This window comes from Corythoichthys intestinalis, chromosome 17, assembly GCF_030265065.1.
Source record: "Corythoichthys intestinalis isolate RoL2023-P3 chromosome 17, ASM3026506v1, whole genome shotgun sequence".
Taxonomy (NCBI): domain Eukaryota; kingdom Metazoa; phylum Chordata; class Actinopteri; order Syngnathiformes; family Syngnathidae; genus Corythoichthys; species Corythoichthys intestinalis.
The window spans coordinates 32,261,300-32,286,795 of NC_080411.1; the positions used below are offsets into that span (position 1 = coordinate 32,261,300).

Sequence of the window (25,496 nt, forward strand, 5' to 3'; positions counted from 1 at the left end):
TTAATATACAGTATGGTAAAATAACTTTTGGCATATGGCATTTTTTTGGCATATGGCAAAATGGCTATGGCATATGGCAGTGTTTTTGGTACATGGCAAAATGTCTTTTATGTATATGACCTTTTTTGCAGGTCATGCATGTCCAAGGCTTAGACAGCAACGCATGTCCAAATTTCCCATTCATTTTGAATGACAGAAAAATGTATGGTTGTGATTTTTGACCCAAGGACGGCGATGACATTGACAGCCATACCAAAAAAAAAAGCCATATGTTAAAAAAAAATGCAATTTTCCAAAAGCTATTCTGTCATATACAAAAAAATTCCATATGCCAAAAGCCATTTTGCCATATGCCAAATACCACTTTTCGTTCTCGCTGTCTCTCACTACTTGTGAGATTTTTGAATCTTAATTTTTAAATTTTGTCATTAAGAGGTTAAATGTTTTTATGCTGTCTGCACAGAAAATTATCTAAATTGTCTAAAAAAGTTGGAAAATTTAGATGAGGGTAATATGTTGCACATTGACATTTGCATTAAATTGACCTATTTGCGGATTTTTCTTTTGAAAAATATCCCTTATTATTCACTAAAAATACCACATCAAGTGTTTGTGTCAAGGAAGTACAGTGGTGCCTTGTGATAAGAAAGACCCCACTTAAGATTTTTTTTTTTCTTTAAACAAATTCAAATGTTGTGCTAATTATCTACTGTACATTGTTGTCAGTAAGGGAAACAAAAATCTGCTTATCTACGCTTTGCTAGCTAAATGAAATTCCGTAAAAATGCGGCCCAAACAAAAAATATGGCGGCTCGTCTAGTGCTGCTGCTTTTATATTTTCAAGACCGTGCTTCCAAGCAGGTGTTTACAGGGGAGAATGTGTGTGTGCCCGCGGGAAGGCGAGAGAGCAAGAAAAAAATATCTTGCCCACCCTCCAGCTCTCATGATTACAGAAGAGACCCGGCAACAAAAAGCAAACGATTTCAATGGAAGATCAACAAAAAGCTGATGATCAGGGCTTCCTAAAGGAACAGGACATGGGTCTGTCAGTTTTCGCGTTGCAGCTGGCTCTAATGAAACATTGCTGTAGTTTAATACCAGACCGGGACCTTTGTTGTCCTTCGTCTCATCCCCTCTCAGCCTCTCAATTAATCAGATGCATCAGACAGAGGTTGTTGGTTAAAAAAAAATACAATACAATACAAAATTTGCAGCATTGGGTTGTCCCTGCAGTAAGATGCAGTAGCGCTGTAGTCCTTAAAGAGACAGTCCAGTAATTTTGATGATTTACCGTGGTATGTAACGTGAAAATTTCAAAACCACTAAAATTTTCCTTCATACTGTAGTACAGTATTAGCTATTTTTATGTCCCAAAATACAGCAAGAAATGGCTTGGAGCAGCAGTGCTCACCCCTCCCCCTCCGGCTGTTGCTTTGTCCTGTTTGTCGGTGACACTGCTGTCGCTGTCAAAACTACACTTGATCTTTTTCCCCCCTCAAAAAAATAAGACAGTCGCAAGTATGGTATTAGTATTAAGTACTAGTATCTTGGCTACCGAAAAGAAATAGACTGCTGCGGCTTCGAGGAGGAAGGACAGCCGAGGTGCAGGCAACACCTCCAACATGATTTCACATTAACGTGACCATCATCCGTCACTTTACACAAAATTTAAGGCATGTAAACGCTGTCATGAACATTTCCCACCAGCTGCGTCGAGACTTCATTCCGGCGTGTTTCGTGTGTCTAGTGATGCTAAAAGAAATAATATAACGTAAGCTTGTTAACGAGGCTATTAACGTGGCTAGTTAGCATGTCAAGACAGCTAACTTGTTTCCTCATTATCCTCACTATAAGCGTACTTTTGTCAAGTCTTCCACCATTGTAAACATCTGTTCAAAATAACATTTTCATAATACAGCCGGTGGTGTTTTTCTCTCATTATTTTTCAATCATTTATTGTTTATTTAATTTTTGCACCATGAACGCAAATGTTCTGCTCACATAAGAAATCCCAAGCCTCTGAGTTTGGAGATATCTAATAGTCAATAAGCATAACTGCTGTGCTAAGCTGTGACCAGCCCTTGTACAAAGGCGGAAGGCTTCTACATTCACTTTAAAGGAGACCTGCATATTGGCCCAAAACCGATAATGAAAAACCAATGTCGATATTTTTCGATATTACATATAAATTATTTTAAAATGCTTTGATCAGTCGGACAACTTTAGTGTTAAAGTGAGAGAAGATAATCCCAACTATGTCATCTAAAACTATGTTATTCATTTCTCTGTTTGCTGTGTTATCCCATTAATGTGAAGAAAAAAAACAATAAAAATATTTGATAAAAATAACTGCTTTCTGGCCTGCCCCTAACACTATATAAAAACTGAACTTGCCATCAGTGGCTTTCTAACATAATTGCAGTTTCCCAATTTACCGTATTGGCCCGAATATAAGACGGCCCTGATTATAAGACGACCCCCTCTTTTTCAATACTCAAGTTTAAAAAAAAACAAAACTTTTTGAACACCAAATTAATTTTTATACAGAAAATAATTACAGTACATCTGAAACAAATGATTATAACAATATATTTGAGAGAAAAAGCATGTTATTTTGCCTCATTCAAATCTTAATATCTGAACATTTAAATATGTAAACTAAAGTGCAATCACATTCGTAAATGAATGGCTTCTGGTTTTTGAAATGTAACTAAACCAATCTATTGTGATAAAACAACAAAATTTCAATAACTGTATTAACCATCAAAGTGAGGTATATCTGTAAATGTAGTCTTGAAACAAATCTTAATAAGGAAAAACATTGCAATAAAATAATGCAAACTGGTTAAACTTGAGGGTAGCTGAGATCTGAGAACATTACTCCTCAAGTTCAGCATTCGCTTCAATGATATCTGGCGCCATCTAGCGTCGCGAATGGGTATAATGTCTAGACCGCGAATATAAGACGACCCCCACTTTTTCAGTCTTATTTCAATGCAAAAAACACCGTCTTATATTCGGGCCAATACGGTACTTTCCATTGCTTTCATCATTTCCCCTAAATATATCAACTCTCACATGTGTATGTGTTTTCTATTATTTGTATCTTATTGAGACAAACGGCTGGCTGCGAGCAACGATGCATCATTGCTGCCAGGCCACGCAGGCAGCAGTGTCTTGTGCAGCAGCGGCCGACATTGGATGCCTTGTGCTCGGTTGCAGTTCTGCCACGGGTCCGCTGAATCTCTAGCATTATTTCCGGGGGCAGCAGCGAAAGAATTATGATCTCCATCAACAACATCTTCCTCGGGTTCACATGTGTTTTAGGTTAAATCTTTTTGGTAAAATGGGCTTTGTGTAATAATGTTAAGCGAAGCAGACGCCAGACAGCCATCAACAAGCTGGGAAGTCCTTCCATAAGCACCGGGGTACGGTGGATGCGTACAACTGGCCAAGGGCCTGCTAAATTTCAAGCAAATTGTAGCTGACCATACGCATTTACTGATGGCACCATGACCGGTTGCTTGCTTCCTGAAGTCGCAGTTTGCTGCCGGTCGGCAGCTTCGCTTTCTCAAAAGTTGTGGGTTTTAAGAATTTTTCTTTGACAAAACCACCCGCTCTCTCTTGCTCGTTCTCCCTCTCGCACGCGCCTGATGAACCTGCCAAGCTATCTAGAAACTCATGCAATCCAAACTCTTCAAACTCTCAACTGACCGAAAAAACGCACATTTTAAATCTGCACCTGAATTGTTTATATTGCTGTCAAACAGCACACCGGTCACTAAACCATTTCTTGAATGAGTCATGTGGTGCAGCAAGGCCGTGAGGCCTCGGGCATCATCATTTCCAGCTGACTCCCCAAATGAATCAGGCCTCAATGAACACTTCGTGAAAGCGCCCCCTCCCATTCTCGTCACAAATTCTGAAGTTTCGGCACATCACATAACATCACTTGTAACAAGACGACATTTGGCGCTTGAGTAGGGAGTGGTATAAGTACAGTAAGCAGGCGTTGCCAACAGTTTCTGATACCTTATTTTTCCCTATTTTGAAGCATCATTAAATATTAGAGATGTCCATGCCGATCAATCGGGTTCGATCACGTCATTTTCAAAGTATCGGAATCGGCAAAAAAATATCTGCCATGCCTTTTTTAAATTTTTTTTTTTTTTTTTAATTAAATCGTTTTCTAATTGTATTTAACGTTACAGACATAATATGTTACACTCATCCAGAGTCTTTAGTTTAGGCTTAAGGTAGGGTTATCAAATTTATCCCGATAACGGCGGTAATTAATTTTTAAAAAATGTATAACATTAAATATTTAACGCAATGCACGACCCACGCTCGCATGGTCGCGCTCAATCTGTAATGGCGCCGTTTTACCCATTTAGAGAGGTAAAAGGCAGTGTAAAATGAGTAGAGTGAATTTTGGCAGCCTTTGGAGCATTTTTTAATAGCCTAAAGCTTTGCAATCCCTCTCCCTACGATTAGAAATATCATGGGAAGCAATGTGGGGAAGCAAGGTAGCAATTGATCTTTTTCTTAACACCTTATGCTATTTCCCAACGCAGAGAAGATATATCAATTGGTTGCACTACGCACAGTCATGGTTACACTTCCCATCATGCATTTGGGTTAAATGGCCGCAGTATCATTTACTGAAAGCTCAACAAATACACTAGATGGCAATATTTAGTCACAATATACAAAGTCACAAGTCTTTCTATCCGTGGATCCCTCTCACAGAAAGAATGTTAATGATGTAAATGCCATCTTGAGGATTTATTGTCATAATAAACAAATACAGTACTTATGTACTGTATGTTGAATGTATATATTTGTCCAAGTTTTATTCATTTTTTTCTTAATGCATTGCCAAAATGTATATGATCGGGAAAAATTATCGAGAATGATTGGAACTGAATCGGGAGCAAAAAAAAAGCAATCGGATCGGGAAATATCGGGATCGGCAGATACTCAAACTAAAACGATTGGGATCGGATCGGGAGCAAAAAAACATGATCGGAACAACCCTATTAAATATAGTTGGCAATATTTTCACTTAATTTGAATTTGGCTGGCTTGTTAACACTCTTTTCTTGAACTCAATAACATCTATAAATTCTGACTTTCACTGTCCTGTCCCTTTAAGCAAAAGATTAAAAAATAAATATCGAAAAAAATTGTCCTTTGTTGCTCAAAAATTGATGGACTAATAATTACTACGAATCTTAGCATCAATTAAATTGTTAAACATCTGTAGCTGTTTTTTGGCGACAAATTAAATTGTAACGAACAAATAATGATCGAGTCAAAAAAATATTTTCAATCACCAATTAGAAATGGGGGGGTGGATGCAATCAAATATGCCGATTCCAAACTGTTTCAGCAATACATATTACAAATTTGAAATGTTTGATTTTTCATTTGCAATGGTGCTCACAAAAATACTCACACCGCATCGTCTACTGCGCTGAAGCGCCCGCATCCTAACGACGACACGCAGCAATTACAGACAAAAGACGGACGAAAAGTAATGCTCCTGAGAACGCGGTGGTAACCATGGAAACGGCAGCTTCCAGAATAAATCTGAAAGGGAAACACATGCCAGATTCCAGTCCAATTTGCTAGTTGCCGTTGCTGAAGCGTGCGTGCTTGCATTTTTATCGCCGGTGTGTTCAATCAGAGGGGAACCTGCTGTTCCGCAACACCTTGCATGATATACTGTATGCAATAGAGGAAAAACGTAAGCTCATTATCTCAGTACAGGTACAGCAGCAACACTCCCAATACAGAATCTCACATTGTACTCTCTCGAACCTCCCTTATATATAATATACAGTAAGAAAAAAAATAAACACCTTCCTAAAATATTAAGTTTACGATAAAGTTTGGTTTCATGAATCAAACGTGTTTTGGCAAGAGTTGGTGTGTGCCTTGGACAAGTTGCCAGTTAATCACAGAGAACATACAACATTTAGCTTTAGGCAATTTAAACAACCTTTCACTGAGGCAATTTAGTCGTCAGTTTACCCAGGCAGACAAATGGCCAGGTGAAAAATGTAGGGAACGTTCTACGTATATTGTTCACCGAGCAATTGTAAGGCACATAAACAGTAGAGTAAGACAATCACATTTAAAATTAGACATGTCCCGATTACCGGCTTCAAGGTATATCGTGGTATGAATTTGTCAAGATTTCAAAACTGCAAAAAAATTCCGTCATACCTTTCCTAAGGTATTAGCTATTTTTATGTCCCAACAATGCATGGAGAAATCCCTCACTTGCAGCTGTAAGGCTCAACTCTGCCCTACCAGTTGTTGCTCAGTGTCAGTGAGTCAGCTGTGCTACATGATCGCTGGAGGAGGTGAAACTCCTGACCCCCACCCATATAAGGAAACGAAATCGCTTTTATGGGAATACTTCGGCTACAGAAATGTTACAGACGGCCGCGGCTTAAAGGACAAGGGCCAACCGACATGTAAAACATGTTTGCGGAGGGTGGCTGCCGAGGAGGCAATACATCCAATTAGAGCTGAAACGACTACTAGAGCAACTCGAGTAACTCGACTTTAAAAACTGATCCGAGTAATTTTATTCACCTCGAGGAATCGTTAATTTTGCCAGCTCTAAGCATCCCGTTTTGCTCGGACTACTTTTTATGCGGTACAACGCCCTGACGTCACGTGCGTAGAGAAAGAAGCAATTAAAAAATTAATTAATTAAAAAAAAAACTTACCGCAGCCGACAGCCGCTACAAACTACGCCGACGTTGCTAAAATCTACATCCGCATGATGCTAATTGTGTAGCATGTAATGTCCGATGCGTCTCATAGATATCGCATGCATTTAGGACTAGATGCGAAATGACAGACTCGGCCGCGTCTGGGCAGCGTTTGTAAACAGCCGCCATCTTTAAGCAGGAGACTTCTCATCGCTAATAAATATAACGTTACTGTCACTCGCTCACGTAACGTTAGCCCTTCGGAGGGCTAGATTTCTATTGATTACGACCACTGCCGATGCGTGGCTAACGTGTCTTACATACAGGCTTTATTTAACCTGTAAAAACACAGCGCTGTAGAGTGATGAGGGTGTAAAATTAAAACATAATAAAGCTAACTGTCAGTTTTAGCTCAGTAGTCAGTGCTGAATAAATGTGCTCCAATACAGCAGGTACCATACATTTATTTTGAACACTGCAAAAACTCAAAATCCTACCAGTATTTACAGTTTAGACTAACTTAAAACCTAACTTAAAAATAGCTTGACACAAATGGGAATTAAATTGAAACACGTGGGAAAAACACGTAGCTTTCAAGTGTTGTGTGTTATCAAGCGTAATTACATTTTTAGGTAAGAATTTTTTTTTTTTTTTAAATAAGATCTAGAAGCTTTTTGAATGAAAGCAGTGATTTTTTTTTTTCTAGTCACATCTTAGATGCAATTGTTGGCTGTTTTCAACAATGTACATCGAAAATAAAGACATTGATTGACTGACAATGGTTCAATATTGGATTAAATGTCTTTTTTCCCTCATGTATATGTATGATTGCTCTTTACCTAAAAAAAAATGTTTTATCTGATTACTCGATTAATCGATAGAATTTTCAGTCGATTACTCGATTACTAAAATATTCGATAGCTGCAGCCCTACATACAATATGATTTCGCTTTTATACAAAATTAAAGGTCAGTAAACACTGTCATGAACGCTTCCCACCAGCTAAGAGAGTTAACTCAAGCATGTTTAGTGTGTCTAGCGGTGGTAAAACGTGTTTTTCTCTCTCTGGCAACTGGCTGTGTTGAGAAAGACACTGTGTTATAGTGGTGTAACGGTACACAAAAATCTCGGTTCGGTACGTACTTCGGTTTTGAGGTCAAGGTTCGGTTCATTTTCGGTACAGTAAGAAAACAAAATATAAATGTGCTAGTTGTTTATTACACACCTTTGTGCTTTCAACAATAGGAAAATTAGCCTATACAAAGCTAGAATTCTGCTCAAAAAGTAGCGGGTATTTAAAGATAATCCAACAACAATTTGCCTATCAGACCCCGCATATTGGTCAGCTTTCTGAAAGAGGAAAAAACAAGTCCTGTGCTAAAGAGAAAAGCAATCCCAATGACTAAGATTTTAACATGTATTTTACAAATGAAATGCCTCAGTGAATCTTTTTTTTCCCTTATGAACGGTTTTCAAAAGCTTTATTGGTAGATTTTCTCAAGTTAAAGCGCCACACAGAAATTAATCAATTTAATTGTGTAAGCAGGATCTGCCTATTATTCTTATTATTTAATTACAGTTTTTTTTTTTAGCTCATTTCAATTTAATTTATTTAAATGGACTATTACTTATTTTACTATGTGTTTATATTTTACAAATGTGATTTAGTATTCATTTATATTGTATATTTTATGTTGTATAACTTTAGTTCCTATGTGAATATTAGTTCCTACTTGTTTTGTTGTGGTAGGAGGGTTTTGTATTGAACACGGGGCCGTGTTGGTTATTATTATAGCAGAGAAGACTGCAGTAAATCAACAAAGACAAGTCAACTGTGCCCCGATCTAGCACTCAAGAGATCTGATGGAGTCAAAAAGTAGGTTACGATTGCATATTAGTTTGAAAATCGACCAGATCCACTGTATTTTTACAAAAGTGACATCCGGTCCGCCAGATCCTAGCTACCGGCAGTAGTATTGACGCAGGAGGGCCGCGTCTCGCGTCAAATAATAAACTCTGCCGTTCTTGTCGCGTGCGTCGCGTTGAGCCGCTTCTGGGACGCGTCTAACACGCAGGTGTGCATTGTGCATTGGCTGATCGACTTTAACACCCTCGTTTCACTGCGTCCTCGCGGCGGCCACGTTGTTGCGCCGTTGACGTTTCTGGGTTATATACTGTTCTACCGTGTTGGTCCTCATTATAGTAGAGAAGACGGAGTAAATATAATCTACACAAAGAAACTGTAACCCGATCGACTCACACCCGCGAAAAGTAAGGGCTACATTACGTCAGAAACTCGTTTGGTACGCCTCCGTTCCGAACCGAGCACCACGTACCGAAACGGTTCAATACAAATACATGTACCGTTACACCCTTATGTGTGTATAATGTAAACATAATACGAGTCATACACACGCATTTTATGGAAAATAATTCAATTAATTTTGTTCTGATGGTAATAATGTCGAGCTGTGGCTGTGGGTTTAGGCTCACCTAAAGAACATCATTTATTTTAATTTCATTTAGAAGATTTTTTTTTAAAAATTATTTTAATTTAATGTACTTATGTTCCAATTTACCTATATGTTTTGAAAAATAAAAATCCTGTTCAATAGAAAAAAGTTATTATTTTTTATTTTTTTTGTTAAACCCAGATATCTCAAAGTAACACATTTTAGAGCTAGAATTGCAATACTGTGATATTTTGGCTTAAGGTTATCATACATACCGTCAGAATATCATACCGGCACATGTACTAATCCTAATTTTCCATCCTTCCAAACGGAAAACCACCAGATTACCATACCATTTTGCTGCAAGAAGTACTGCAAAAACAATATCGCTTGCCTGCAAACACATCTTGAGCTGAGGAGGATGTTGTCAAGGAAGTGTGTCTATTGACTGTCTCATTGTAGAAATGTACTGCCCCCTACTGTATGGCATGACTACTATATCGTTCTCACGCAGAATTCACGCAAATCTGAAATTGGGGCATTTTATGTGAATTTGGTCTGATCGTCTCCGTGTAAACGGTCCCTAAATCAGAGGATCCGGAGGCAACAGTGGGTTGTGCGCTGCCTTGTTCTCTCTCTCCCCCCATGTAAGCAAAGTGACTCTCTGGTAGAGGTGGCACTTATGAAAATACACACAGACAGTGTGTACAATACTGCATATTTCGGCATTGTTCTGGTTCAGGTGACTACGGTGCCAGTATTGCCGACACAGATATGACTGAATATTTAAGGTCGATGGCTCATCAAATTACGAAATCTAATTTTTACCTTTAAGTGTTTTGGTGATGATTTATATGTTGTAATCTTATGCTATCAGTGCAAAACTTAAAAATAAAACGCTAATATAAATTCTGGGAAAACATACTGTCTAGAATTTTTTTTTAAAGTCCTGTCAGGCCTAGCAGAGAGGTGGTTTACCATACTTCTAGTCCCCGAGCCACACGGTATACAGTCACACGCTGTTCTTCTTCATTGGCTTCGGTGGACCTCAAAACCACGCAAAATACTTTGTTTGAATTTGACGTGGCTTGTTTAGTTGTGTATTTTTATTTTGAATGAAATGGGGCAAAATCCAGGCGGCACGGTGGCTGAGTGGTTAGCACGTCTGCCTCACAGTTCTGAGATCAAGGGTTCAATCCCAGGCTTCGGCCTTCCTGTGTGGAGTTTGCATGTTCTCCCCGTGCCTGCGTGGGTTTCCTCCGGGAACTCCGGTTTCCTCCCACATCCCAAAAACATGCATTGTAGGCTGATTGAACACTCTAAATTGTCCGTAGGTGTGAGTGTGTGCGTGAATGGTTGTGTGTCTCCTTGTGCCCTGCGATTGGCTGGCAACCAATTCAGGGTGTCCCCTGCCTACTGCCCGAAGTTAGCTGGGATAGGCTCCAGCACCTCCGCGACCCTCGTGAGGAATAAGCGGCGTGGAAAATGAATGAATGAATGGGGCAAAATCCAGTTATTTGCAACAGTCATGTGCTGGCATGCTGTTGGTGAAGAAGCAGAAATGGTGCTAACCTTCACAAAAATGCCACCCACCACACACATAGACAGACAACGTAACTTGATTGACAAGGGATGTTGCTATTATACTTTAGGCAATCCTATGCACCACTGGTCACGGGAGAATTTTGGGATTATTCGATTTGCATATACAGACATTTCAGATCCAAAGTGAGGGCTTTTCACTCAATTCCCCAGCCAAGTTTGGCCAGGCAAATTGGCCTCAGCCAGTGTGGCAAGCTTGGGAAATATCAACCTCGCTCGGCTGCGTTACATTTCAAGTCGCCATTGGTGATGTGATGAATGGGGAGTGTGCACCCTGAGAATTCAATTAGGTCAAGCTGAGCGTTAGTTGAAAAAGCCGGGTAGAGCATGGAATGGTCACCAGCCAATTACAGTTACATATGATAAAATATGCATTTAAACTCAAGTCACATTTACACCCTTAGATTACCGAGAGTCTTTAAATAGGGGGATTCTCTCTCTTTTTGATATTGCTAATAGTTACGTTTTTGTTCATTACATATGCCTACTTCCCCACCATAGGTGATCATTGCCATAATGAGTAATATTACATGTTTTTAGACATTAACCAATTCAGTGTTTTATTGTAAATAAAATATTAACTACAACTAACTGTTGATAAAAAAAAAGTACCGAGTCATCATAGCATTTTGCTATTTTAGCTAGCTTTGGTAAATGTCCTACATTACCGTAATGCATAGCCTTCATAAGAATCACTCAATACACCTCAGGTGACCTTCAGCCAGAAAAGCAGGATACGCCCCAGCAGGCAGATATAGACAAAAAAAATAGCAATCACACTCACAGCTATGGAAGATGTAGTGTCATAATGAACCATCTTTCCTGAGTTTTGCCAATTGAAGCAGACGGACTTTTAATGCCACATGCACAATTTGGGAATGTGGGCGGTATCCGGGAACCACACAGAACAATAACAAAAGTACAGTGGTACCTCTACATATGAATTGAATTCATTCCTGGACCTGGTTTGCAAGTCGAAATGGTCATAGGTCGAGCGGGATTTTCCCTTTAGAATACATTATAATTTGATTAATTCATTCCACAGCCCAAAAACCTATACTAAATCCTTAATAAACACAACTGGAACAATTACAAATAGCAATTACACATAGCAAAACAAACGTATTATTTTTTTATTAATATTATTCAATTAAATTCAATTTTATTTGTATAGCCCTAAGTATATATATATTAGGGCTGTCAAAATTATCGCGTTAACGGGTGTTAATTCATTTTTAAAAATTAATCACGTTAAAATATTTGACGCAATTAACGCATGCACTGAATGAGCTGCTCTCGCATTGCCTCAAACAGATTTCAATGACGCCGTTTATGGACATTAACAGTGAAGAGAATGCCACCGGCCGCTTGGGGCAGCGCAGCGCCGTTCCATACTAATGTTATTCCTTCTAATAGTGGGAGAATTAGTAGTTGTGAGACGTTTATGCTGTTGCTTTGTGCTCAGCACATATTTCGGTAAGTTTGCTTTCTTTTAGTGGCAATTATGTGTCTCTTGTTGTATTTTGGGTAAGATATGCTCAGAGATATATCTGTCATAAAGGCGAGTGGACACAGGCGTTCTTTGGGCTGCGCCGTTCATTGGCATAAGCTTCTGCAAGTCCTTCACAACAAACAGAAGTATCATTTAGTAACAGCACAACAAAAATAATATTGCTATCTCTCAAAAAAAAATAATGTTCACAAAAAGAAAAGCACTTCAGTCTGTAGTAATGAGGCCCTATTCTCACACAGCTAAACAACAATGCAAAGTGAACTGGCATTACTCACTCAGAGTTTCGTCACTCAATTCTTATTATTGCTATTTTTATTCTTATTATTATATTAACTCTACTTTTGATTGAAAATTGTACAAATTTTACTAAAACGAAAATATGAAGAGGGGTTTTAATATAAAATTACTATAACTTGTAACTATAAAATGTATCTTTTATGAACTACAAGTCTTACTATCCGTGGATCACTTAAACAGAAAGAATGTTAATAATGCCATTTGTGGATTTATTGTTATAATAAACAAATACAGCACTTATGTAGAGTATGTTGTATGTATATATCCGTCTTGTGTCTTATCTTTCCATTCCAACAATAATTTACAGAAAAATATGGCATATTTTAGAGATGGTTTGAATTGCGATTAATTGCGATTAATTCATTTTTAAGCTGTAATTAACTCGATTAAAAATTGTAATCGTTTGACAGCCCTAATATATATATATTAAAATAATATTAATAATATTATTATTAATAATAATAAAATGTAATTATTATTATTATTAAATTGGAATAATATAAATAATAATAATAATAATAATAATAATGTAACGAATCTGGTTCTAATGATGCAGTTGTGTTTTGCATGCTGTTCCTGAACGCACAGTGTGGCTGACAACAGAGTGAGAGGGGTGCGGTAGTTTTTACTTTCTCCTTTCATGTTGTTGTTGCCGTCGGCTACGGCAGACAGTAACCGTGTTGTGTTGCGCTAGTTCTGAAATAAATGATTAAAAACCTGACGGAGCAGGTGATTTCTTTGCCGATGATACAGTAATAATTTGTAACCTTAACTATAATAACTATGATAATAATATAACATAATAACTTATATAGGAGGAAGACCGTCGAGATCATAGACATATTCCAGCCGTATTGTTGAGCCAGTGCACTGACGCGCAAACCACGCTCATATTTTTCTATCATTTCAGTCTTAATTTCAATGGTAAGCGTCACCTTTTTACTTTTTTCACCACCTCCACTAACCTTCTTGGGACCCAATCTGATTTCTCTCAAAAGAAAATCCGCCGTGCGTCTGTCTTGCGGGAAAACAATGAAATTGCGACACTGTCATAAATCGTTATATGTCGAGACAAATGACGAGTCAAATTTTATGTCGGGTGTCGAAAGGATCGTATGTCGATGCGATCGTATGTCGAGGTACCACTATATCGTGAAAACATGTCAACTCCACACAGGAAGACCAAAACCAAGATTCAAACAAAATAACAAAAGGTCATTCCATGTCATATCACACAAAATAATTTCAGAACCAAACCATCCCAGTTTTGATAAATCCATACATAAATGATGATAATAACCAGGGGTGCACATAACTTTTTCCATGGATTACTCATACGACTACCAGGTTTAGTACGTCTTCTAAAATGTCCTCCTATGTGTCTCCACCACTAGAGATTAGACAATTCTTCTTGGCTAGCAAGTCTTGGAGCTACTTCACAGAAAAAAACTTGTTCGGCTCTTTCTTTTTGATGGTGAAACACCAAAGAAGCCGCTTAAAATCTGTTTTTTTTTTTTGGCATCTCAACTTACAGGTACTCAAAGGTACGTTGTGATGAACATGACGTTACACTTATGTGATTTCTGCTGCGCATGCATAGCTGCGTACAAACTGTAATATTAAAACTGGGAAAGCGTAGTTCCAAAATTTCAGCACAATTGAGTCACGGGTCATAAAGAGATAACCTCCTGAATTTGTTTACCTTGTCAACAGATTTTGCCCGACTTCTGAATTTCAAATATCCATATCACAGCAGCACCTCGTCCTATCAATATGAAATTAGTGTTGTGAGACTGGGGGTGGAAGCAGACACAGCATTTTAATTAGTTTCAAGACGTCACATCTTGAATTTGAGCTTTCCCTGTCACAAGCATTATTTCTGGTCAAAGCTTCATCAAATTGGAGATGGTTGGGTTAACCCTGTTGGGTGAGCTGACATGGAATGACCCAAAAACAGAAACCAGCCTTCCTTCATCACCATTTCCCAGCACAACAAAACAGCACTTACTCCTCATATTTAATATGATAAATGACGTCCTCTTCATTGGAGTCCGTCTGCGATGTAGAGCCTCCGTTGCTTTCAGAGTTTACAGAGTTTCCATTATTCCTGACAGTGTCTGTGCTTTGGCCTGAGCTGAGAGGCTGCTGCCCCTGCTCACCCTCCAGCTTTCCATTAGTCCTTTTGGGGGGCCGCCCTACTTTGCCCTTGACAGGTCCTTTTGGGGCACGTGTCACATTCTCCACGCAGGCCTCGAACCAGGCGCCCACGGTCGCGTCCCTGCAGTCTACCAGTTCGTTGATCTGAAGGGGACACAGGAGTTGCATTAAAACCTTATAAATACAGAGGTACTTTCACTCACGAAAACAATTCAAACAAAACAAATCAAAGTGGCTAATCCAGGACGTACTTTGTATATCCCAATTCCTGGGTTCAACAGAGTGTTCTTGCTAGATGTCGGCGGTTGTGTGTCTCGCGTCGGACTAGAGGGCTCCAAGCCATTCTTGGTGCTGGCTGAGTAACTGGGGACGATGGCATCCAGCTTTGTATCATCGGCAGTTTCAGCCGTGTCGCTGCAGTCATTGTCTTTATCAGTGGAAGTTTCCATAACAGCAGGGGAGATGGGAGCAGGGCGATCGGGACTTTCGGCCCAAGGGACAGCAGAGGCTGGCGCAGGAGTGGAAGTACATGCCACGCTGGGTTGGTCCATGGACATGGGGCTGTCCAAAGCATCTGTTTGGGAGCGAATCAGCAGCTGGACAATGTCATTGAGACCCACGTTGTAGTCAAACAGCGTCTGGCCATCTTCCATCTGACGAAATAAACAAAATAGAGTGTCATATATAAACCAAGTTGACCAAAGATTGTTTAGAGTTGTACCTCCCAATTACCTGGCTCAATATTTAAATATATTATACATCTTCAGCCGAGTCGCTACAGTATATAATTCTGGTCATGTATTTGCAAAATTGGTTGATTTTTTGGGGCGGCTGGGGGTGGGGGGGGAGATATCTTCCGCTTTGTGCAAAACGTATTTAATTATTAGTCTCGGTAATGTGACTAAAATATCTTGAATTTATATTTTATTTTCAAAGTGTAATATTGTCTCAGCATGTATGGTACATATTGTATTGTAGTAAAATCTAAATAGAGTAAAATGGCATTAAGTGCAAATGCAGCCTATAGTTACAGTATAAGCAGAGGTGTGTAGTAACGCGCTGAGAAAAATGTACTTCTAAGATTAGTTTTACGTTTTACTTGAGTAGATTTCTGAAGAAAAAGAAACGCTACTCTTACTCCACTACTTTTGAGTTACACTAGCCGTTAACATTTTTCCTCTTTAATCTACATATTAGATTTTCTAATTTTTTCTTGCCAAAGATGCCAACGGTGGCTCTATCAGTTTCACCAATGAGATGATCAACAATAATCACATGAATCCATTACACCAATCAGACTCAAGCTTGCTGTTCTATGATCACTCCGGCCTGTTCAATCACATGGAGACTTTAAAGCACCGTAAAAAATTAAGTGTTTGACACAGAGCACTGCCGTCAACATGACTCAAAAGCGCGGATTTTAACATCTCCGCCACTTTTTATTTGGCACCGACTGACCACGGAAAACCAGAGATATGATGCTTTTAGTTTTATAACCGGAAAAGTGTTTTCTCCACTAGAGGGCACTCGTGCTCTTTGGACGAATAATGCTTCATTTCTGTAGATTTTTTTTCTCTCGCCAGAATTAAATTATTTGTTTGTTTTTCTTTGGCTTAGAGAGGTTATTTAATAGGTTATAGTAAAGTATAATCAGAACAGTTCATTTAAATAACTTTGTGCTGAGAAAAAAAAATCAAGGAATTTAAAAAAAAAAAAAAAAAAAAAATACGTAAGCAGGTACTCACTATGTTACTCATTAGTTGAGTATTCTGGCAAAATACTTTATTACTTGTTGAGCACATTTTTTTGAGCAATATTATTTTGAAGGACCGCAACTCCTACTTGAGTAAATTTTTTTGGCCACACACCTCTGGTTATAAGTATAGTATGTGTGAAATTATACACATAATTATGGAATATAAAAATAATAATACTATAATATAAATTTAAATATATGAGAAAAATACTAACATGGGCGATATAAATTTTGGGGGATATATTCCTTAAACCATTTTAGAGCTGAAACGAATACTCGAGCAACTCGACTTTAAAAACTGATCCGAGTAATTTTATTCACCTCAAGGAATCGTTTAATTTTGCCAGCTCTAAGCATCACGTTTTGCCTGGACTACTTTTAATGCACTACTTTTAATGCGGGACAACGCACTGACGTCACGTGCGTAGCGGTAGAAGCAATTTAAAAAAAAAAAAAAAAAAACTGCAGCCGTCAGCCGCTACAAACTAGCCGACGTTTCCAAAAACTACGCCCGCATGATGCTAGTGTGGTAGCAGGTAGTGTCCGATGCATCTCATAGATATCGCATGCATTTAGGACTAGATGCGAAATGACAGACTTGGCCGCGTCTGGGCAGCGTTAGTAAACAGCCACCATCTTTAAGCAGTACACTTCTCAGCGCTAATAAATATAACGTTATTGTCACTCGCTCACGTAACGTTAGCCCTTCGGAGGGCTAGGTTTCTATTGATTATGACCACTGTCGATGCGTGGCTAACGTGTCCTACATACAGGTTTTATTTAATCTGTAAAAACACAGCGCTGTAGAGTGATGAGGGGGTAAAATTAAAACATAATAAAGCTAACTGTCAGTTTTAGCTCAGTAGTCATTGATGAATAAAACACCAAGTAGCACTGGTCCCTAATGTGCTCCAATACAGCAGGTACCATACATTTATTTCAAACACTACAAAAACTCAAAATCCTATCAGTACTTACAGTTTAGACTAACTTAAAACTTAACTAGAACTTAAAAATAGCTTGACACAAATGGAAATTCAATTGAAACACGTGGGGAAAAACACGTAGCTTTCAAGTGATGTGTGTTATCAAGCGTAATTACATTTTTAGGTAAGAAATATGTTTTTTTATAAGATCTAGAAGTTTTTTGAGTGAAAGCAGTGAATTTTTTTTTACAGTCGCATCTGAGATGCAATTGTTGGCTGTTTTCAACAATGTACATCGAAAATAAAGACATTGATTGACTGAAAATGGTTCAACATTGGAATAAATGTCTTTTTTTCTCATGAATATTTATAATTGCTCTTTACCTATAAAAAAAAAATAAAATAAAATAAAATAAAAATGTTTTATCCGGTTACTCGATTAATCGATAGAATTTTCAGTCGATTACTCGATTACTAAAATATTCGATAGCTGCAGCCCTAGACCATTTTTTTATCTTTAATAATTTGCAGGAAGGCTCTGCTTATGAAAAAGTTCATGAACAACAACTAATCGACATCGCACAAAACACCAAGCAGCCAGCCAAGGACAAAGGATGTACGCGGCTATGTTCGATCGCTGCGCTCTGGAGCTGACAGAGGACATTGGAACGAACGCTTCAATAAGCACACCGGTGGCATTTAAGGATGTTGTACAATGAGTTTTAAAATTGTACAACGTTCCATGTGTACCTTTCAATACTGATTAGTAGCACACGTTAAAAAAAAATCAAAAAAGAGAAGAATGGCATAGCCCGTGCTTCTTGGGGCATGGGGGTGTTATACCAAAAATGATACAGGGAAAGAAATGAAGGGTTGCTATGACGACCAATCGAGAGCGGGCCCGATTTCCTCACCCCCCACTACCTACATCCACCATTTCAAATGAATCCGAATCGTGTAAATAATCTAAACTATAGTTAATGCATCACCTTTTTCATATTTCTTGCAGACTGCACGGAGTGCGGTTCATTATATCGACCAATTTTTTTAGTGTTACAGGCCAGCTATCGCGACTTATTACGGGCACCAGCCCTTAACTGCGTCTCGAGGTCCATTATGTGCTAGCAAGTCGAGAATGGGCGCCAACGTACCTCGTCCTTATTTCAAGGTATTAGAGGGGGCTGGGAATGGCGATCTCCCCTCTCCCCGGCCAGTTATAATCGTCTCATGAAATTTAGATCAGAGAAGCACAAACCTTGCAACCACCTGGCCTAGCCTTGGTCTCCTGTTTAACCTTCGCCGGTTGTGCGCATTGTAAACATGGTGGCAAGGTTTTCAGAAGAAAAAAAAAAAAACGTTGCATGTGCCGCATTAAAACCAAATCACATGCAGGCGCCTCTTGCTTTTTCCTCCAGCGATTTCATTACCACCAGCTTGATCGCCCTCCTCGCTGTGACTGCCTTGCTTGCAACACAACCTGCTCAACAGTCGATTATGGGCAGAGACACATCCCAAAGAAAACAGACGTTTTTGTGTAAATCGTCCAGATTTCGCGCCAGGTGCCGGACAGACAGTGCTGATTTTGATCCAGGCATGGTAGATAAATAATGCGGGACAATAAAAACACATGTTTTCTCTGGTTTCCTCATTTTATGACTCATGAAATGCCACATAGTGTTCCACTGAAAGACGTCAGATCCTAACGAAGCTTTAGATGGACCGGAGACAGTCGACGCGACTTGAGGGAAAAGCCTGCAACAAACCATGGCGCTTCCGTAGCAACACAACTGTGTGCTTGTGTATTGGAATGAAATAAACCCTTCTCTCCACAGGTTTAATTTCTCTTCAGTTATTTCTACAGGCAGTCTTTCAAACAGCACATTGGTAGTGTGTACCAAAGAATATCAAGCAAAAGCTCAAACAGAAAGAAGAAAAACACCTGTGGCTAATGTCAAAAACAAGACAAGAAAAAAAGCCCATCCGACTATGCACAACAAGACCAAGGCAAATCCTGTCGAATTTGAACTTGTGTCATGTTTTTTTTTTAATCCGATCCGTTCTGTGAATAGGCAATGAAATAAAACCGATTTTGAAGCATGCCAACATTCCGTCCAGGGTTCAAATGACAACACAAAGGAGTTGCACTGTGGAAAATTGACTTTTTCAATGATTTTTACAAATAGGTGTGTCTCTGGAGCAGTGTTGGGCACGTTACTTTAAAAAGTAATTAGTTATAGTTACTCACTACGTCTTCCAAAAAGTGAGTTAGTAACTGAATTACTCTATAGTAAAAGTAACTAGTTACCGGGGAAAGTAACTATTTCCTTTACTTTAAAAAGAAGTTGTTGTATGTCAAAAAATTTGAAATTTTCTGAGCAGTATTCGAGTCAGTTGAATAGAGAAGAACAGACAGGTAGTTGTGTTATAGAACCTTGTAATATTTATTGCACCTCACCAGCAACAAATTTATCCTACACTTGAAGTGCAACAAAAATAAACAGATTTGTATTGCATACCACAGATGTCAACAAAAGCTTTGCCCCGGGACATAAATTACACTTTACATGCACGTTCTTTCCTTTAATTTCGACCAACTTGAAATAGTGTTTATATCTCCACCTCATAAAGGACTAATTTTCCTCTGAATGCTCTAGGGCTGCAGCTATCGAATATTTTAGTAATCGAGTATTCGACTGAAAATTCTATCGATTAATCGAGTAATCGGATAAAACAAATATATTTTTAGGTAAAGAGCAATTATAAATATACATGAGAAAACAAGACATTTCATCTCATCTTGAACCATTTTCAGTCAATCAATGTCTTTATTTTCGATGTATATTGTTGAAAACAGCCAACAATTGCATCTCAGATGTAACTAGAATTTTTAAAAAAAGACAAATTCACTCCTTTCACTCAAAAAACCTTTAGATCTTATTAAAATATATATATATATTTATACCTAAAAATGCCATTACGCTTGATAACACACACCACTTAAAAGTTAGGATTTTTTTCCCACCTGTTTCAATTGAATTTCTATTTGTGTCAAGCCATTTGTAAGTTCTAGTTAAGTTTTACGCTACTCTAAACTGTAAGTCCTGATAGGATTTTGTATTTTTGCAGTGTTCAAGATAAATGTATGATACAGGCTGTATTGGAGCACATTAGGGACCAGTGCTACTTGGTGTTTTATCCAGCAATGACTACTAAGCTAAAATTGATAGTTAGCATTATTGAGTTTTTATTTTACACCCTTATCACTCCACAAAGCTATGTTATGTTAAAGCCTGTATGTAAGACACGTTAGCCACGCATTGAAAGTGGTCATAATGAATAGAAACCTAGCCCTCCGCAGGGCGAACGTTACGTGAGCTAGTGACTCAGACAGTAACGTTAATCCTATTTTTTAGCGCTTAGCGCTCTTTATTAGCGCTTAGCGCTCTACTGCTTTAAGATGGCCGCTGTTTATTAACGCTACCCAGATGCGGCCGAGTCTATCATATTGCATCTAGTTCAACATACATGTGAGCTCTATGAGACTCCTCAGATGCTACCTGCTACCAACTTAACATCACGCGGGCTAATTTTTTGGAAAGTCGGCGTAGTTTGGAGCGGCTGCCGGCTGCGGAAATGTTTTTTTTTTTTTTTTTTTATTGCTTCTTCCTCTACGCACGTGACGTCAGCGCGTTGTCCCGCATTAAAAGTAGTCCGAGCGAAACGTGATGCTTAGAGCTGTCAAAATAAAAGATTACTCGAGGTGAATAAAATTACTCGGATCAGTTTTTAAACTCGAGTTACTCGAGTTGCTCGAGTATTCGTTTCAGCTCTAGAATGCTCTACCGTCATATCCCTCTGCATCTGTTTTGCGTGTGTCTGTGTTTGCCACACGCTCTGTTCCGGTTTGTGTGTGAAAACAACGGCTCTGAAGTTTGTTTTTTTAAACAAACTTTATTAACAACAAATACACATATACAAACATAGGGCCAGACAATTCACATATAAACAATCAGCTCTGAAGTACGTGCGCTATGAGGCTCGAGCATTTACGTCACAGAATGGGGGATCACGTGAGATTTGATTTTGATTTTACGAACAGTTTTGCTGCTGATGGGTGCAGGGCCTGCACATTATGACCGTATCAAACGGCAACTCCATCGTTCTTGCAAAGGTAGGCTATGTGTGTTTACTATTTTCATTGCCATGGACCTGAACGCACCCAAAGTCTTGGATGACAAATAAACAGAGCAGAGTACACTCACTACGACTGGTAGTTTCTTCAATTTATTCAAAGTAAGTAATGCGCCGCTTTTGACCGTCAGTAACGGTAACAGCGTTGTAACGGCGGAAAAAATAAGTTAGATTACCCCATTACTGAAAAAAATAGCGCCGTTATGTTACGCCGTTACTCCCAACACTGCTCTGGAGTGTCTGCCCACCTACCAAGTGTGAAATTAAACCCTCAAGTATAGAAGTGGTGGAGGTGTAAATCACATATTTCAAGACAGTACGATACAATAAAGACTCTTTGGACAACATTACAATATTTTCCAATCATACAAAGTCTGCAATGATTCACTTCCGCCTTCGATCAATTTAATACAAAATGGACATATTTACCATTCCGTTGAAAGTTAAAACCATTAAAAGTTCAAAACAGTAAATAAAATACTCAAGTCCCCGTTCTGTATCAGCAGCTTAAAACTACATTCACTTAATTTAATGTTGTTAATCAACTGTTAAAGTTGTTGAAATTGCTCCTGTTATTCCATAATTTCCCTTTGACATGTTAAAGTGTTAAAACTATTTCATCATTTCAAGATAGATTCAAGTCAAGATTTTGCCGATTTAGGAGTATTTTAGATAAATAGTTAATTAGGTTCGCTTGGGAGGTTCACTACAACAGCCTCTCAGAGAAGTGTACTGCTTTAAGATGGTGGCTGTTTACTAACGCCGGCAAGCCAGTCATTTCGCATCTAGTTCTTTATACATGTGCTAATGCCGCAGAGTCCATCATTTCGCATCTAGTTCTAGATACATGTGATATATCTACTTTAGCATTATGTGGACGTGGTTTGGAGAAACGTGGGCGTTGTTTGAAGCGGCTGTCGGCCTCAGTCAGGTATTATTGTTTTTTATATCTAGCGGCACAAGTTGTCAGTCCGTTTCTCACTGCGTCCCAGAGGCCGCGCTGACTGTGTTTTAGTTCCGCTTTATTTGGCATATTTCAATAATCGGATTTTGGATGTTTGTGAATCGTTCTCGAATCTTCCACGACCGAATCGCAAATAATCTAAGAATCGGAAATTTTGCACGCCTCTGGTGTTTACTAACCTTCAATTTTGTATAAATGCAAAATCATCTTAGAGTTATTGCCGCCCCGGCAGCCATCCTCCGCAAACACGTTTTACATGTCGGTTGGCCCTCCTCCTCTAACCCAGGGCTGTCTGTAACTTTTCTGTAGTCAAAGTATTCCCATACCAGCGATTTTTTTTTTCTATGGGGGAAAAAGTTCATGAATTTCACCTCTTCCAGCAATCGTGTAGCACAGCTGACTTACTGACACTGAGCAACAACCGATGGGGAAGGGTTGAGCCTTGCAGCTGCAGGCGAGGGAATAGCTCATACCTTTGGGGCGGTATGATGGAAAATTTTTGCGGTTTTGAAACCGTGATGTTTTCATATCACGGTATACCTTGAAACCCATAATCGGGACATGTCTTTACACACACCTAAAGGGTAGTACCTTCAAAATGGGCATTGTCGGTAAGAGTTGTGTAATTCTTTATATGTTGTAGAATTTCATTGAAACAGGTCAAAGACACTTTTTTCTCATTTAAATTGGAAATAAACTGTCTCCCTTAGACACAGCTGTGCTGTGATCAATAGACTTCGAAGCGAGTGAGGAGAGCAACTAGAGTTTTTTCTCAGCAAAGATTTAATGGTGTGAAACCAGAGCCTCCCTCCATGGCCTTGGCGGCAATCTGAACCGATTCTTGCCTTCGCCCTCCACCCACAGCCAGTCTCAGCGTAGAGCTGAGCAAAATAGGTCACATTTCCAAAAACAATGGCGTGGGTCACAGGGTGTGTCTGCCATTAGCCAAGCTTCACGCTGAAGCTCGTTCACCCAACAAACGGCAATCGGCAACTTTAAAGAGCATTTGGACTGTCGCAACTGATGAAAAAACAACATCGGAAGGATTAAAACACATCTAAAATGCGGATAACATTGCATGTACTGCTTTAGCGCTCGGAATTGTACCTCATTCGTCTTAACAGAACCAAATGACATTGTAATCATTGCACTTGTAAAAACAAACAATAAAAAAACATCCTTGTCAAACAATTGAAAAGTCCAATTTAATCAATTTGGTAAATTGTCAATTGGATGCACTTCGATAGCACTTTATCTAAATCATACAGTACCCAAATACAAAGCCTCATTTATTTGACTTTGACATGATCGCAAGGGCATCTAGCCATGAGAGTTTGGGGGGTTTCTACGTGCCTCTGCATGTTTTAGACAGGACAGAGAAATGTGCTGTGTTGGTTGTTGTCATGTACTGGATATACTGTAAGAGCCATTGTTACATAACAGGGCAGAAATGCAGAAGGGCTCAACACAGACACATTTTTAAAAAGAAATAGGCAAATAAAAGATTTAACTATGGGCAGGCGAGGACTTCAGAGACCCAAGGATTTGTATTGAACCATCAAAAAGTCAATAATTCTCAATGTGACCCATTTAAAAATGTCAAAATGTCACTCGAAACCTTCACTTCAACAACCTGGAACAAAGCAACAGGATGAAGGTTAAAAACATTGTTTTGATTTGAGACGTTGCATTGTCGTTGTTGACCGTGTGCAAAGATTCCTGATTTTGGGGCTGTCTTTGTCTGGTGACTGTCCATGAAGGGTATGAGTAAAAACAAGTGTGGCTCCATCAAACTGCCCAAAGTGGAGCCATTGAAACATCCATGCATGTGCAAAAATCAAAACTGCAGCCTTAACTAGGTCACGGCAAAGTACGCGCATGTGTATTAGTGTGTTAAGCTTTCCCTACGAGCTGACAATAGGCAACAGCTCACATAGAATGACAGTTCAGACTAGTAACGCTTGAAACATGTGAAGCATTTAATAATCAAGCCCACCTTTCTTTTCTTTTACTTTATTGTTTTAACTGAGAGGCCGAGTGCAAATGACCGTTTGTGTCGTGGAAAGCGACGACATGAGACGCTGCTGAGTTACACAATTAAAACAGCGGCGAATAAAACAAAAACAAGCGAGGGAAGGAGTCGCGAAGTCATTGAAACCCTCGCATTGCTTGCAGCGAGCTCGAGCAGAGGAGTGAGGGGGTGTCGTGGGGGTAAACAAGACGCCATTTTGAAAATGCATGGAGACAGAGCTGTTCCCTTGCGCGGGAGGGTACCAGCTCGTGCTGGACTGGGTGTCGCTGGCTCATTCCATTCAACTTCCCACTCGGAAATCCCCGTATCAACCCTCCCCACTTATTTTCCAGCAAGACAGAGGAGGAAATGCGGTATTTTGCAGTTGCATGGGCCTTGCCGTTGGCAGCCCAGTCAGGCCTCTCAAGTCCATGGCTACTTTGTGACATAATCCAGCTAATAATTAAACCATGAGTCAAGGCGGGTTTCAGGCTTTAGCTTCCAAACAGAGTAAACCTATTTGTAGAAGTACGAGTGTTATTGATAAATAGGCCAACCATATATATACTAGCTGTACCCTTACCTAAAACATGTCATTTTTCTAAGACTTTTGTGTTGCAAATCAAAATTTTAGTGTCAGTTACACCATTACTCGAGTGAACTGAAAAAATTGTTAGGTACTGCAATTCCCACATTTGTACGCAATGATGGCTAGCCGTCAATGCATTTAGGGTAGTAGCAGCATAGTTTATGCATGTCACAATAACATTTTTTTTTAAGATATCTTTTCCCAGAAAAGACCGTGATAAATGATAGTCCAGGTAGTCCCCAGGTTACGAAAGACTTCCGTTCCTACGCTGCTGAAATAAACCTGAATTTCCACGCAAGTCGAAGTAAC

The 25,496-nt window shown here is 39.1% G+C and overlaps 1 protein-coding gene across 1 annotated transcript in view; it reads right to left on the reverse strand.

Moving 5' to 3' along the window:
• LOC130905344 (E3 ubiquitin-protein ligase UHRF2-like) overlaps nt 1–25,496 on the reverse strand; it is a 75,511-nt gene that overhangs the window by 39,706 nt on the left and 10,309 nt on the right. The window contains exons 2-3 of the mRNA XM_057818646.1: nt 15,002–15,403; nt 14,602–14,894 (exon numbers count right to left, since the gene is read on the reverse strand). Of these exons, the coding sequence (XP_057674629.1) occupies nt 14,602–14,894; nt 15,002–15,403 (695 nt within the window). The remainder of the gene's footprint in view (nt 1–14,601; nt 14,895–15,001; nt 15,404–25,496) is intronic.